This window comes from Parus major, chromosome 14 (assembly GCF_001522545.3).
Source record: "Parus major isolate Abel chromosome 14, Parus_major1.1, whole genome shotgun sequence".
NCBI lineage: Eukaryota > Metazoa > Chordata > Aves > Passeriformes > Paridae > Parus > Parus major.
Window position 1 is genome coordinate 9,289,140 of NC_031783.1, and position 14,000 is coordinate 9,303,139.

Below are 14,000 nucleotides of genomic sequence, written 5' to 3' on the forward strand. Positions count from 1 at the left end.
TTCCCTCAGCGAGAGGCCGTGCCCGGCGTTCCCTCAGACAAGGGCCGTGCCCGGCGTTCCCTCAGCGAGAGGCCGTGCCCGGCGTTCCCTCAACCCGAGCCTGTGGCCGGTCAGAACCGCGATTCTTGCTGGGGTCCCTCACCGCCCCGCCCGGCAGCCGCTCGCAGTCGGAGAGCTCCGGCTGGTGGGCCCCGGGGTTCCGCGGTGCCCCGGCCACTGCACCCCTGTTCGAAGCGCAAAACCACGAGCGGTTCACTCCCCTCTGGCTCGTTTGGAGCTTCCTGGCAGCTGCAAAAAGTAAAACCGCTTTATTTCTAGAGGTAGAACCCGAGATTTGAAAGATGAAATCAAGTTTGAGTAAATTGAAGGAATTGGCATGCAGCATCACTTAGTGCAGGTAATCCTTTCGCCAAAATAGATGTATGTTTATTCCGATTATTTTTCCATTTTCTGTCTGGCACATTTAAGATAGTGGCATTTAACTAATAAAATAAGCTCTTCTATTCGTTTCCAATTGCTGTTATAATAAAATTCAGTGTGAGCTAAACTAGAAGTAAAAATGGCTTAATGGTGAGATGTATAATTTTCTTCTTCATAGGAGTGTGAAGTTTAGGAATCTGAATAAAGTTACATAATTGCTTAAAGAAACTCCTGGGTAAGGTATAAAATATATAATTTAAAATCTTATTCCACAAACACATTTAGAAGAATGTACCGGTAAACTCTCTTAAAGTTGTGCCAAATTAAATCAGAAAAAAACACAGTATTTCTTGTGTTTTTCAATTTCTTTTTCCCCCTTTCGTTATTATTTCAGTTCCTGTCATCACTTTTACTTCCATGCCAGTAGTCCTCCTCACCCTCAGCAGCTGGTGTATTCCTTGAGAATCCAACCCAGTGCAGTAGGAGGAGTGTGGCATAGAGATGCTCTAAGACTTCAGCAATTTAATATTTAATGTGTGCACTCAAAAAGTGAGAGGTGTAAGCCAGAGAGGGATGACCGCTGTTTCCCCCTGGGCTGCTGAAGTCAGCTCCATCCCATTCCTCCTGTCTTGTGCCATGGCTCAGCTTGGAGTTTGGATATGTGAATTCATGTGGATGTGTGCAGGCTCCTTTCCATGGGTGCAGAGATCACCACCACCTTGGGTGTCACCTTTCCTGCCCGCACGGGTGGCATTTAACCCAAACCGCTCAAGAATGAGCAGCTCCTCCTGTGTGTCCTGGACAGGCAGGAGTGACATGACAGCGAGCCACACCACAGACTGAGCATTTCCAGACAGTCCAGCCAGGTCCGAACAGCTGTAGGAAATGTTTACAAAGCTGCAGAGAGAATCTGCTTTATCATTTTGTGGTATTTTCAGAGAGGTCACAGAAGAAGGTGACTCCTTCCTCTTGCCAGTGAGGCAGGATGCGGGAAGGCTCTGATGTTCTGTGCTCCCCAGCATTTCCCTGAGCAGGGTCTGGGGAAGGATCAGGCCAAATGTGTCAGGATGAGATATCTACATACAGTAATTCTCATTTCCTACCCTACAGCTCTGAGTTAAAATTCAGCAATATGTGTAGAATGGCCCTTTCATTGTGGTCTGTTTTTTTGAAGAGTGCAGCACACTTGAGACAGTTTCTGGGAACATCCAGTTGGAATTGAATGTATCAAACAGAAGGAACCAAATTTCCCTCCTTACTTGTGCTCCACTGCAGGCAGGGGCCAGGTGGTGAAGTTAATTTGCTTATACTACTCATTTAAAGCAAAACAAGGAAATTCTTAAAATTGCTAGTATTGATAGTAAAATGAAATTATTTCTTACCAAAGAAATGAAAAAACTGCAGTGACTGTAGATTTTTGCTTGTGTTGGTTGAGATGTTTAGATGTTTTTGTTCAGGACTTCACAAGATGGAGATCCTGGGCTGTGACTGGGGTAATGTTAACTACTGCAATACAAACACTGGTGCAAGGGATATATTCTGGATGTACACACAGTTGGACACTGGGTATTCACTGTAAAGGGAGATTGCTGAGGAAGGCATTTCCATGCTCAGCTTTCCTTAGGAAGGGAATTAATGTATGGGTAGTGATTGCTAACATATAATTCTGCTCAGTGCAACCTCATCTGTAACTTGACATTGCTTTTGGTAGAAGTATTTGTGAGAATCTACAATGAGCAAGTGATAACAGATTCAATTAAATTATTACATTTCTAATGTACACATTAACAGGGCATGAAGAAACTTCGATTGTGGTTCCAATTTCATCCCATCTTCTTAATTGTATGTGCAGTAACACCACACCTTGACATTTGCAAAGTGGCATCAGATCACCCCGAGTTTGAAATGTGATTCCCAGCCCATGATTATGTAAAATTAAACTGCTGAATAAGTACATTGGGAATTTGCAGGATAACCCCTGCATCAAGGGGCAAACAATTAACAACTCTATGAGTGCTTTCCAATTTGTTTTTAAAAATACATAGAAGTAAGAAATAGTATTGTGTAGACATATGTTTTGGTTTGTTGAGCCTATTTCTGGATACTATTTTGAGCACTTCCATCAGCTGTGTAGTAGCAGACTTCACAAAAAGGTGTGCTATAAATCACTCTGAGTGTTAGAGCTGACAGCTTTAAATAAATACAGCTGACAGCTCAAATAGCTGTTCCATTGACAGTATGTGGTCTAAATGTGTTAACAAATGCATAGACTCAGCAGTTTGGGATTAGTTTAGCAAATAAATTACAAAATAATGCAGTGATCCAGCAAAAAGCACAATGCCTGTGTATCCCCCGTCTGCCTGCTTTGTTAACACTGCAACAGGCCTGTGGAGCTGTGTGGGAAAACACAACAGTGCAGCTGGAGCTGGGCTCCAGCTGAGACAGCCTTCACATCCCACAGACTTGTCAGTGTGATATCAGGGAATGTGAGCAGCACCGGGGGTGTCGTGGTGAGTAATGGTTTAATAATGGATGCATTTGCTTTGCAGGACCAGAGATTTCATAAGGGAAGGCAGTAACTTCACACTAGCTTGGGTTATGATTAAGAATACAAGGTTACCGAGTAGCAATTGGAAAACTGCTTTCATGCAAAACTTGAGATATAGAAATGTTTTTGTTTGTTCAATGTTAGCAGCTTGCATCTGAAGAAAAGCTAGAAAGAGAAGATGAGGAAGGGGCTAGGAAGTTAAAAGAATTTCAGCTCTGAAGATGGATAATATTAATATGTTAATTATTTCTATTCTGAGCACTGCAAAATAAGAGAATTACATTAAGAATGATGTCACAGTTTGACATATTTAAGGCATGGCAATTTTCTGCTTAGAGGTTGAATAAAGCTACTGGGCATTTTTTATATCTTAACTGTTCACAGGGTAGACTGGCATAAGATATTAGGGGGTAGATAACGTGAATGGAATAGCACTCTTGAGACCTGCATTTTAACGGAATCAAAAGTATTCTGGTGTTTTCTAAAAATGTATTTTTATAGTAGTTGTGTCTAGTGAATAATTGTATGCAATGTACAACTGACAATTCTGATAACCAGCTGCAACTTCTATTGCAATCTGTAAGCATGATTGCCAGTGATGACTAATTTCTGACTGCTGCCTTGCATGTCAAATAGTGGTCAATGCAATAGGTGAATTATTATTTCTATCCTATTCATTAAATATATACTTACAGTAAGCATCCATATCCATATGCTAAATAGGGGTCAGTATATTTAGTTTTTCCTTTCTTGTCACTCAATAAAACCCTGCCCCAGGAACTTTCTCAATTACAGGGGCCTGCCTGAAGCAGTGGGAATTCTGTATACCATGTCTCTAGGAGTTTACCAGTGGTGTTTTGTTTTAGGCTAGGGAGCAGACAAGTATCTTTGTCAGTGAATAAATTCAGTTTGAGTTATCACTATCATATGTTTTACACAACCATTCAAAAGATTTAATGTTTCAAGGACCCTGAAGAAGCGATGTTTTAATTTTAAATGTTTCTTCCTACAAGTCATCAAGTTTTCCCTTAATTGAATCTGCGGGGGTAGGTGCTGTGCTACTGTGGTTTTTAAGGCACTTTTTTTCCTGATGGACAGCATGGAGAGATTCTTTAGCTGCAATACTTTGGATATTTGAGAGATGTCCGAATACTCAGATCTTGAGTAGCACAACTGTATTTTTCTGTTTGGTGACCTGCTCCAGCATCCTGTTGCATCTCAGTACAGAATTTGTACTTTGCCTCTGGATTTCTTTGTCGAGGTCCACAGTGCAAAGGCTGAGACACTGAGGGGAGCTAGAGTTCAGAGTGCAACAGCACCTGGAAAATTCTTTATTTTACAGGCATTTGCCTGCCTGATGTAACATGATTAGTTAAGGTCGGGACACTTAATTGTCAGTGAAATGGAGAGCAGTTTGTTTGTTACTTACATGTGAACTAGTCCAAGACCCTTCTGTCATCATACTGATTTCATTGCCAAGAACACACTTTATTTCTTGTGACTGTCCTGTGACATCCATCTTATGTTCTGAGAATGGCCATAAGTCAGTTTGTCACGGGTCAGACCCTTGGCTTGCATAAATCTGAATAGTTCTGTTTAAGTCACTGATACTCTAGAAATTTATATTCTAGAGCATATTTCATGATGTTTAGAAGTAGCAACAAAATCCAATGTTCATTTTTTATCAGTTTATATTATTTTTGTACAATAAAAGGAAAATGGTGATGACCATATTAAATGTACTGAGTCTACCAGCTTACAAACAATTTAATCTGCTTGAAAATGTCTTGAAATGATACCAAAATTCTGTTTTCAATTGTTAACTGTTAAGAATTGTGGATCAATATGTACCTTTTTTTTTTTTTTTAAAGGCAATGGGTGTTTCTTGTCTGGCTTGCCATTGCTTGGCTCCCAAAAGAGTACATAGCTGCAGAGAGCACAGAGGAAGAATCAGGGAGGAGTCATTATGGAATTTCTGGGTTAAGGTGTCTAGGCTGTCTCAGAGAACGGCACTGCATGAACTTTTTCTCACAATGTGTACAGGAGAATTTTAATTTATTGAACTGCTTTTGCTTTGATGATGAGGATGTTTTAATCAACAGAAATTTTTCAAGTACTGTTTTGTTAGGTTTGCAACACACAGGCTGGAGAAAGCAAAGGCCCAGCTTATGGAAGCATTAACTGGATGGACTCTGTGACCCTGGTGCTCTGAAAGATACACAGAAGCAAGTGAAGGTATAAATACTCCATGAGAGCATCTGAATATCTCATTTTATAATGAGAGAATGAATTGTTTACTCATTAGAAGACATCTCTTCAGCATTCCCAAAGACGGATGTGTTTGTGAGGGACATTTTTATTACATCAGTCCAGCTCACCAGGGAGAGCTGGAACTTTCTCAACATGCATTTTTACAAATTCTTCCTCTACACTTCCAGTCCTCCCTATTGAGAAAAAAAGAAAATACCACCAAGAAGATACCTTGCTTCCCCTCTGCTTCTTTAAACCTCACAGTTATTTGAAACCTCAAGTACTTCATAGGCTTTCCTTTGAATTCTCTCTGCAGGAAAGTGCATGGTTTTTGCTTTCTTCGTCTATTAATTGGCTGATGTAAGATTAGTTTAAAACAGCAACAACCTCATGCAAAAGCCACTTCTTAAGGAAAAAGATATGACTGATTTTCACTTGGAAGTCAGTGAGGGGTTTTACCCTCACCTATCTCACAACTGTATCTGAGCTCATAATCTTTGATGAAGATCTGAGTGTTCTGAGAATTTAAGCTTAATCCAGAAGGGTTGTTGCAAACAGAACTCCCACTCATTTCAAAAGATGTTCCATATATGAAGATCTGATGAGTTCAAGATCTTGGAGGGATTAACACTTTTGATTTAAGAAGTCTCATGTTTCAGTATAGGAGTCAAAAAAATAGACACATGCTGCAGTATATGATTAATTTTTATTGGATATTTTTAAGGGTAGTGTCTGCTGAAGTAGAGGTTAAAACATGGTAAATAGTCCACACAATGAAAAAAATCAGTAATCAGTGTTTCATTATGTTGCTAAGGCAGTGAAAAAATAACAGACACTGTAAAGATAAATAAGGAAGTCCTGATTTTCAAGGTTTGGGATTGTCTCGTGCAGATTCATCCCAATTCTATCTTCTTTGGTCCTTTTGAACCTCTAAGCCTGTACCATTTCCTGGAATTCTGTGAAAGATAAGAGAATATTTACATGAAAGAAATATCAACATGAAAGGATTAGGAGTAAAGTATTGGTGGCTTATCAAGAGATTTAGAATAGGAATGAACAGAAAAAAGTTATCTGATAGATGACCAGAGAAGAAACATGTGGAAAAGAGGCATCACCTAAACAACATGTGGAAAGGCAGTGTGTTTTGCTGACTTACAGGAAAAAATGAAATATTCAGGGTTGTTTTTGCCCAATACTGATCTTAGGCAAAAATAATGGAATGTCTTATATGAAATTTAAGTAAGAAGTAGTTAAGAGCTCAAGTAAAAAAGCTGAAAAGCTGTTTTTAAACATGTGTTTTATTAACTGTTTGTAATGCTTCAGGCATTGAGAAATGTTGATTTAGAGCACAGTCTAAAGCTAAAAAGACCGTGCAGTTCCATGTGGTATGATTCTGGGGTGCTGAGTTGTGCAATAAGATACTGTTATTTTAAAGATCTTTTGAATATTTGGCTTCCATGAATTAGAGTATCTGATCAGTCCCATCCCTGAGTGACTGTATTAATATACAGATTGCTTCATAAATCATGTGTGTTTATTCTGGCAGAGTTCCTAAGGAACTGGATTTAATTCCTTCCAAAGAAAGAAACAGAAGAGTTCTGTCCTGCTAGTGCAGTGATCTGGGGAATCTGCTAGCCAGCACATTCCCTGCATGCTATTCCCTAAGCCCCTTTCATGCTCATCTAGGCAGCTCACTGCTCTCATGGGGCGAGTTGCCATTAGCTGCAGGCCTCTTGTGTGTGTGCTTTGTCTCCAAAACAGGGCACAGAATTATGGAATTAGGAGATCAGGAGGTTTCTGCACCAATGCAGCCATTAAATCACACCAGTGTTTCCATGTGGTGAGTGTATGCTGCTTCCTTAAACAGCTGCTCCTTCCTATCTGGTCGTTAACCTGCCACTGAAGCAGGGATCCTGTTATGGGATCTCATACTGGGGTACTGACACTTGATCAGTTTTATATCCTTATCATGCAAAACAAAACCAGAACTATATGCTGCATATTGAGAATGATTTTTGTGCCCAGTGGAATTTCTGTGGGGCAGTAGCTGCTGAATACAAGCTGATGTATGAGCTGGTTGTTCTTCTGTGTACAGATGGTTCTTTTGTCCTTGATTTTACATTTGTGTATTTTAAGTGATCCCAGTGCTGCCTCATATTAGAGTAAGTGGGAGGAGAAATAAGGGGCAGTTCCTTTCAGAACAGCTTGAAATATGGGAGTGAGTGGCAATAGAAAAGTTCTTCAGGGTTTTTTTACTTGCTTATGCAAAAAGAGTTGCAGAGATGAACCTGTAAGATCATGGATCATTTCCACCCTTAAACGGGTTGCTACTCAAGGGTTTCAGTAAAATCACTGGAGGTACATTAATGTACCATCAACATAAAAGAGAATCCCACATCACTACAAACATCCTGAGGTGCTTCATTCTGCACTTAAAGTAGCCAATACCTTCAGCCCCGATTTTACCATCCCCATCATGATCTGCAGCTGCCAAGAAGGTCTTGGTTTCTGAGGTGGTTAACACTCTGGCTCCACACTCAAACCTCTGAAGGAAGTACCTTGGGAGGAAACAACTTAGATTTAGATTTTCACACCACAGTATTTTTATGGTTGTTGTATAATCAAACTGATAGCTATCTCTAAATAATTTACCACAATAGCCAAGTCTTTAAAATACTGCTTTGTTTGACAAGCTGAATCTTAGTTTTATGTATTTCTGCTTTATAAGTGCAACCCTGAATGAATTGATTCTGTCCACTATGAAAATCCAGCCCCCGGGAGCTCTTTTTTTCCTATACTGAGCATAAAAGGCAGATATTATTAATTTGCTTTTCTCTGTAAGGATTATTTAAATATATCTTTCACAATCTGCTGAAGGTTTTACGAACATTTAGCATAAATTGTGTTCACATTTACTGAAAGTTCTGGAATGGAAAAAGTGCTTATTTTTTTATAGCCTCCAAGTAGTTAACAAAATCCTTACTTGAGCTCATCTTCCTCAATAAAGCCACTTTGATCATTGTCGAGAATCCGGAAGATCTCCTTGAGCTGGCTGCTACTCTTTTTAGACATCCCACTGATCTGAAAGAATTTTTTGGGACTAAAGGAATCTGGAGCTGAAAATAAATTAATAAAGAAATTAACCCCAGACCACTGTGTTCAGTGTTCCTAAATGGTCTGAGGATGATACTTTGTTACATTTTAATTGTTCTAAACATGATCAGTAGGTGAAGCCTGTCACAGAATGAATGATTTTGCAATACTCTCCCATACCCTCCTAAACATCCAACAAAATCATGTGGGGATTAGCTCCAAACTGACAATATAAACCAGTTATGAACAAACATACTGTGACAGCTGAGTAAAGAGATTACAGAAATCCATTTAAAGTATGCTTGTTCAATATTCCTTTGGGACTGAGTTAAACTTGCCATGGGTTACACAAAATAAGAGATTTTGAGAGTTTTAATTGTTTTCTCACCTTGGCAGTCCCGCAGAGCAGCAGCGATGTCAGAAGGGCTTAGAATGTCTGTAAGGCTCATTTTAAACCTGTGCAAAATAGAATATTGCAAACAGAGTTTTGAAATGCAAGTTAATCTTACAACAAATTGGGTTTTTCTGTGTTTTGAAGATTACTAGAAGGTCAAGAAGAGTAGATGAATTTCATTGATCAAAGTGACATCTCTGTTATTCCTTAACAAATTACAAGATTTAATACATTACTTCCTTAAAAATAGCAGTGCAGAAATAATACTTGTTAATGAGATGGAGTACATTAACCATATGGTGAGTTGATGATCAATATTTTGTCATTTACCTGTGATTTATAGAAATACAGCATATTTTTAAACTCTATGTAACTGTTAATCTAATAGTCTTACTGGAATGCACAGAATCTGGCAATACAAGTAACAATATATGTAGTTGGAAAAGGAAAATTAAGAAAGTTTACTTCTATTATCTCCCCCAGCAGCTCTGAAGAATAAAAAGAAAACTGATACTTATCTATGTAAAGTCCATCCATATGTAATTCCAGCAATTAAAATAAAAACCTTAGAATAGTGGTTGTTGTACTTACTATTGGTGCAGCTCTGCACAGTAATTTTCTTTAATTAATCTCAAGTCAGCTGCTCACCTTTAGAGTTTTCTCAGCTAGGTAAAGGAAAAATAGCTGAGGAGATACCAGGCAAAATAATAATGTTGGCTCTAGCTTGCCACTCTGTCTTATAAAGGATTCAAAAGGTTACAATAACCACTACTTAGGTTACACTTCCATGGATCAAATGTTTGAATTGAGACCTGGCTCAAATTTCTTCCTTAACTAATTAAACTTTTCTTTCTATTTATATCCTAGGGTAATATGGACAAAAAGAACAGTTTTGTTGTTTTTTTTTTAATAAATCCACTAGTGCTTAATTAAGTACAATGTTGACATCAGAACAGCCTTTTGGTCTCCAAGTACATTAACAGGTAACCTCTGCACCTGAAAGTCACTCTTTGGAAGATGACTCCAGCAGTCAAATCCTTGTGAAAAGAAATGAATTTGTTTTCCATGAGTCTGTTGATCCTTTGGAATGTAGGAAGGAGGTTGGAGATGACATCTCAGAGGTGACAATGTGTCATTCTGACAAAGATAACTTGTCATTAGGGTAGAGGAAAGCATTTTCTAATTTGGATGTTCTTTTTGCAGTGAGCTTCATTTTATATTTTCTGATCGTTTTCTGAATTACAGAAACAGAAACCAGTGTCTTCAGTAACAGGAAACTATGAACTAGGTAAAGCTGAATAAACTGATTTTTTCATCAGTATTCCTTGGAAGATTATATATAATCAGTTGGCCTACTTAATAATCCATTTCGAATATTTTGAATTATGTTAGATCAATAATAGGCCTACTAGTTGTAGCAAGTTCTGTAGATCAGAGTCAGACTTTCTTAGTATTGAAATAGCTTTATATATATTTTATAACACACTCTCACAATCTCTTTCACTAATAACTAAATTTTAATTGTAGGTATAAATAAATGAGGGTTTATTATATATTTCAGGAATATTAATTTTGGAACAAAAAAACCTTAAGAAAATTTGTAACAGCAGATGAGACAAAAATCTGTTTCCATCTTTAAAATTCTGTGATGGAGACCAATAAAACTCACATGTATTTTGGTTAGTATTTATTGTGTAGTAGTCAACTGTGGTATCTAAACTGATGTTCTCTTAATCCATGAACATTGTTTTATTTTTAAACAAATGGAAATAGCATATTATGGCAAAAAGGTAATATTTTTATAGTAGAAATGGTTACAAGTTATACTGTGGAACAGAGTAATAAATATATCTAAGCCTTGATGTAGATAAATGGACTACAGTGGGTTTACTTCTTGGTTTAATGGCAGTGAGAAAAGTGTTAATCACAGCAAATGTTCCATAGCACTGTTTGAATTTGGATAGAGAAATGGAAGGTATAAGTAACACAAAAAGCAGACATAATTTAATGATACTTTTAACTTTCTTGCTACCTATTCTATATGTGAAGGAATAGGGCATAAATCACAAATATTCAGACTTACCTTTGGTCTCAAATACCAGCTGTCCAGGAATAAATAAGTGCTCCTTCTATTGCTTTCAGTAGGAAAATTTGTTATAGTGACCTGGAAGAACACTTCACCGGTAAACCTAAGAACCCTGGGCTGTTGTAAATTGGTATTTTAAACAAATTAAACAGTGCTGATTTGTGCAAGCTTAAGGTGTGATCACAGATCTTTTGGTGTTCTTTCCATTTATCTTCTTCATTCAGAGCTATATATTCATGTTGCTTTCTGCCTGAGGTTTCCATGGTATTATGATCTGTCAGGCAGTGGCTGTGGGGATGAAGTTCATTCTGTTCTTTCTCCAGAATCATCCTGTTAAAATCCTGATGAAATAACTTTCATTCTCTTAGATACCTTTTTACACTCTGTTGTATTTTCTGCTTTATGATCATCTCAAGTTGATATGAGTTTGAACAAGATGTTTCTAGAGAAAAGGATTTTTTTTCAGTCCTCTGTGACAGGGCCATAGATGTTCCTTTATAGGAGATTTCCTTTGTTTCTGCTGGCTCCTATATGGTGCTCATGGAACTGCTCTCTTTGTCTAAGTGTTTGGCTTGCCATACAACACTAATTATTGACAGCTAATGAGAACAAGGGAATTGAAATGGAGGAAAATGACGGGATCAAGGTGAGCATATAATGCTCAAGTTCAAAAGATGTCTGCAACTAATTTGGGCATTGTATTAAAATATAAGCACCAAATGTTAAAAAAAAATTACATCTGGTTACCTCATGCACTCTGCCATGGCACAGTGTTGAGCTTGTTTTATGTGTATTCAACAGCTGTAAAATTGCCAGAATTAGTATTATATTAGAATATGATCTCAAATAAAAGTGAGATAATTGCTATGATTGCTTTTGAAGAGATCTTTTAGTGTTTGAAATTCAATGCTGACAACAAAAGTGATGCTAATCCTGGCTGAAAGATGGTTTACAAAAGCCTAAAAGAGCTGAATTTCAGAATCAAGTTGATGTCACTGTACATTGATACAGGTGGGAATCTAGGGTTACTGGGTTTTATTTATTTATTAATGACACTTCATCTGAAGTACAGGTTTCCCTCACTACAATTAGAATGCAATAATCAGGGGTTAGTATATTAAGGGATATATTAATGAGATAATCTATTTTAAATCTGAATTATCTGCCTGTTTTCTTTCTTTCTTGGTTACATGTTAACTTAGGTGGTTGTAATTACTTTATGCATTCAAAAATTGAGATCTCTGAAAGTGGTTTTTAAAAAGATGCTCTGTAAACAATGTAACACTATAAAGAAAATCCCCAATAGTTCAACCAGAACAACAGCTGCTAAATAATGGGTAGTTAACAAAAGTGTGAAATCTTACCAAGAATCTTAGTATTGCACAGTTTCCAGGAATATTTAGTACTTGTTCCTATGAAATTCAAGAAAAAATATTAATTTTTGTTTGGTTGATTTTGAGTTTTTTGTTTTTTTTCTCTATGAGAGACATCTGAAAGTTCTATTAGGTTGATCATCTGCATATTTATGTACTTGCATACCTAGTATCATTTTTACCTGAGGTGTCTTTATTAAATACTATTAAAGCTATTTTTTTTCAGACTTCCAGAATTAAACTTGAAGGTGTGATTCTAAGAAATACGGAATATTTCAATACATTGATAGGTTCTTGGTAGGAACCTAAACATATGAAACAATTGTCTTCAAATTAAGTGCTATTTACTTCTCTAAGTATCAGAGGAAAGTTGTGTTTTGATAAAACATTGACATGTTGTAGACTAGTCTTGTACCCTTTGTGTTCTGTTTGGCATAAACTACAGAGTTAATTAGCAGTGGCAATCAACCAAAGCCATGACTTCAGATGCAAAAGAAACATCAGCAGTTGTCTCAGGTGAGATCAGAGGAGAGGTGTTAACCTGAGACCAACTACAACAGTGTAAAGAGATGCTGCAGCAGCTGTTCTCAAACCCACACAACTCCATCTTTCAGCCCTGGTTGTGTCAGGGCCAATTGTATCATGATCCTCTATAACAGATTCTGCCTTTGTAATGAGTTTGGAAGTAACTAAAATAGATACTCAGTAACCTCTATGGCTGATAGTACTGTTGATGTCTCAGTGGTGACAGCAGAGAATCTTAGTGTGTTCACAGCTATAATCATTGAAAAGGACCTTGACAAGAAAATTAATTATATCCTGCCACTTCAAGTTGTCTCTTAGGGCAAATGCTTTAGTCATATAAAAATAAAGAAATAATTACAGCATTTAATTTGAATTGTTGCTTGGGCCTTAGTATTTTGCCATATCTAACAGAGAAGTCTGAGCACTTGCTGTAGTATTTTTCTTTTTTGCTACAATGAAGGAGGAAAGCCAGGCCCCAGTGACAAAGCTTTTTTTCCCTGCAGCAAGTAGAGGATGTTACCCAGAGCACTGAGCAGAGATCTGGACTAGAGAACCCAAAATACAAGACAGGTTCTGCAGCACTGTGGATCTGGAGCTAAAGGAAAACAGGTACTTCTCTCATGTTAGGGGAAATACCATGTCAACTTTCCTCAGTTCAAATTATGTTCTTATCATTCTGTGGTTATTATCAACATTGATTTCTGTTTGAAAATGACAGCAGAACAGACTAACGTAGCTGAGTAATAGTGTCACTAATTCAGAGAGTTGGTCTGGTAAACAAAGTTTTTCACTTAAAAAGCTGTCCTGGAAGATCTCTGACAACATTTGATACGTGTTTGTCTTTAAAAGCACTTGGAAGTTCTTCTGTGACTCAGTAATGCAATTTTCTGTCTCTAACCCTAAATTTAATTGTCTACTATGTTTCTGTCTGCTGTCAGCATCGTAGACAGTGTCAGATGGAGTGATCTTTAAAAATCTACATTGTTCAGGGTTTCTGTCTATTCTAGGAATAACTGTGCCCTAATGTTGGAGGCTGTGAAATAATCTGGATGCTGCCTATTGTGACATGTAAAAGGTTGATAGTCCTACTGTACATTTTCCAAAGGCTCTTTGCACATGGCTGCATTTCACTGGCCCCATAGTGTAAGGAGCCACAGCAAAATAAACCAAATAGCACTGAGGTGCTTCCAACTACTCCTGTATTCACTGCCTGTTCTCATGGATTTCGGTGGGATTTTGGCCATGAATTTCAGCACTATAAGGATGTGTAACCCTTAGTGAAGTTTGAAGTAAAATTACTCTGTAATCAGA

General features: G+C 37.6%; 1 protein-coding gene across 2 annotated transcripts; it reads right to left on the reverse strand.

Annotated features, from left to right (window-relative positions):
* Window positions 1-4,847: 4,847 nt before the first annotated feature.
* On the reverse strand, window positions 4,848-8,765 carry LOC107211045 (parvalbumin, thymic CPV3). Of its 2 annotated transcripts, XM_015642490.2 has the most exons (4): window positions 8,700-8,765; window positions 8,202-8,334; window positions 7,667-7,776; window positions 4,848-6,174 (listed from the first exon to the last, which is right to left on the reverse strand). In XM_015642490.2, the coding sequence occupies exons 1-4, from the start codon at window positions 8,758-8,760 to the stop codon at window positions 6,149-6,151; spliced, it is 330 nt and encodes a 109-aa protein (XP_015497976.1). In that variant the 5' UTR covers window positions 8,761-8,765; the 3' UTR covers window positions 4,848-6,148. The 2 variants fall into 2 exon arrangements, with proteins under 2 accessions (XP_015497976.1, XP_015497975.1); XM_015642489.2 differs by lacking the exon at window positions 4,848-6,174 and having other exon boundaries at window positions 7,455-7,776.
* Window positions 8,766-14,000: the final 5,235 nt, after the last annotated feature.

Bases quoted from the DNA above. Each gene is read 5' to 3' on its own strand.
- LOC107211045 (XM_015642489.2), bottom strand. From the start codon at position 8,760: ATGAGCCTTACAGACATTCTAAGCCCTTCTGACATCGCTGCTGCTCTG. The intron at 8,335-8,699 runs GTGAGAAAACAA...ATTTATTTTCAG, and splicing joins TGCTCTGCGGGACTGCCAAG to CTCCAGATTCCTTTAGTCCC. The intron at 7,777-8,201 runs GTAAGGATTTTG...TTTCCTCCCAAG, and splicing joins ATTGAGGAAGATGAGCTCAA to GTACTTCCTTCAGAGGTTTG.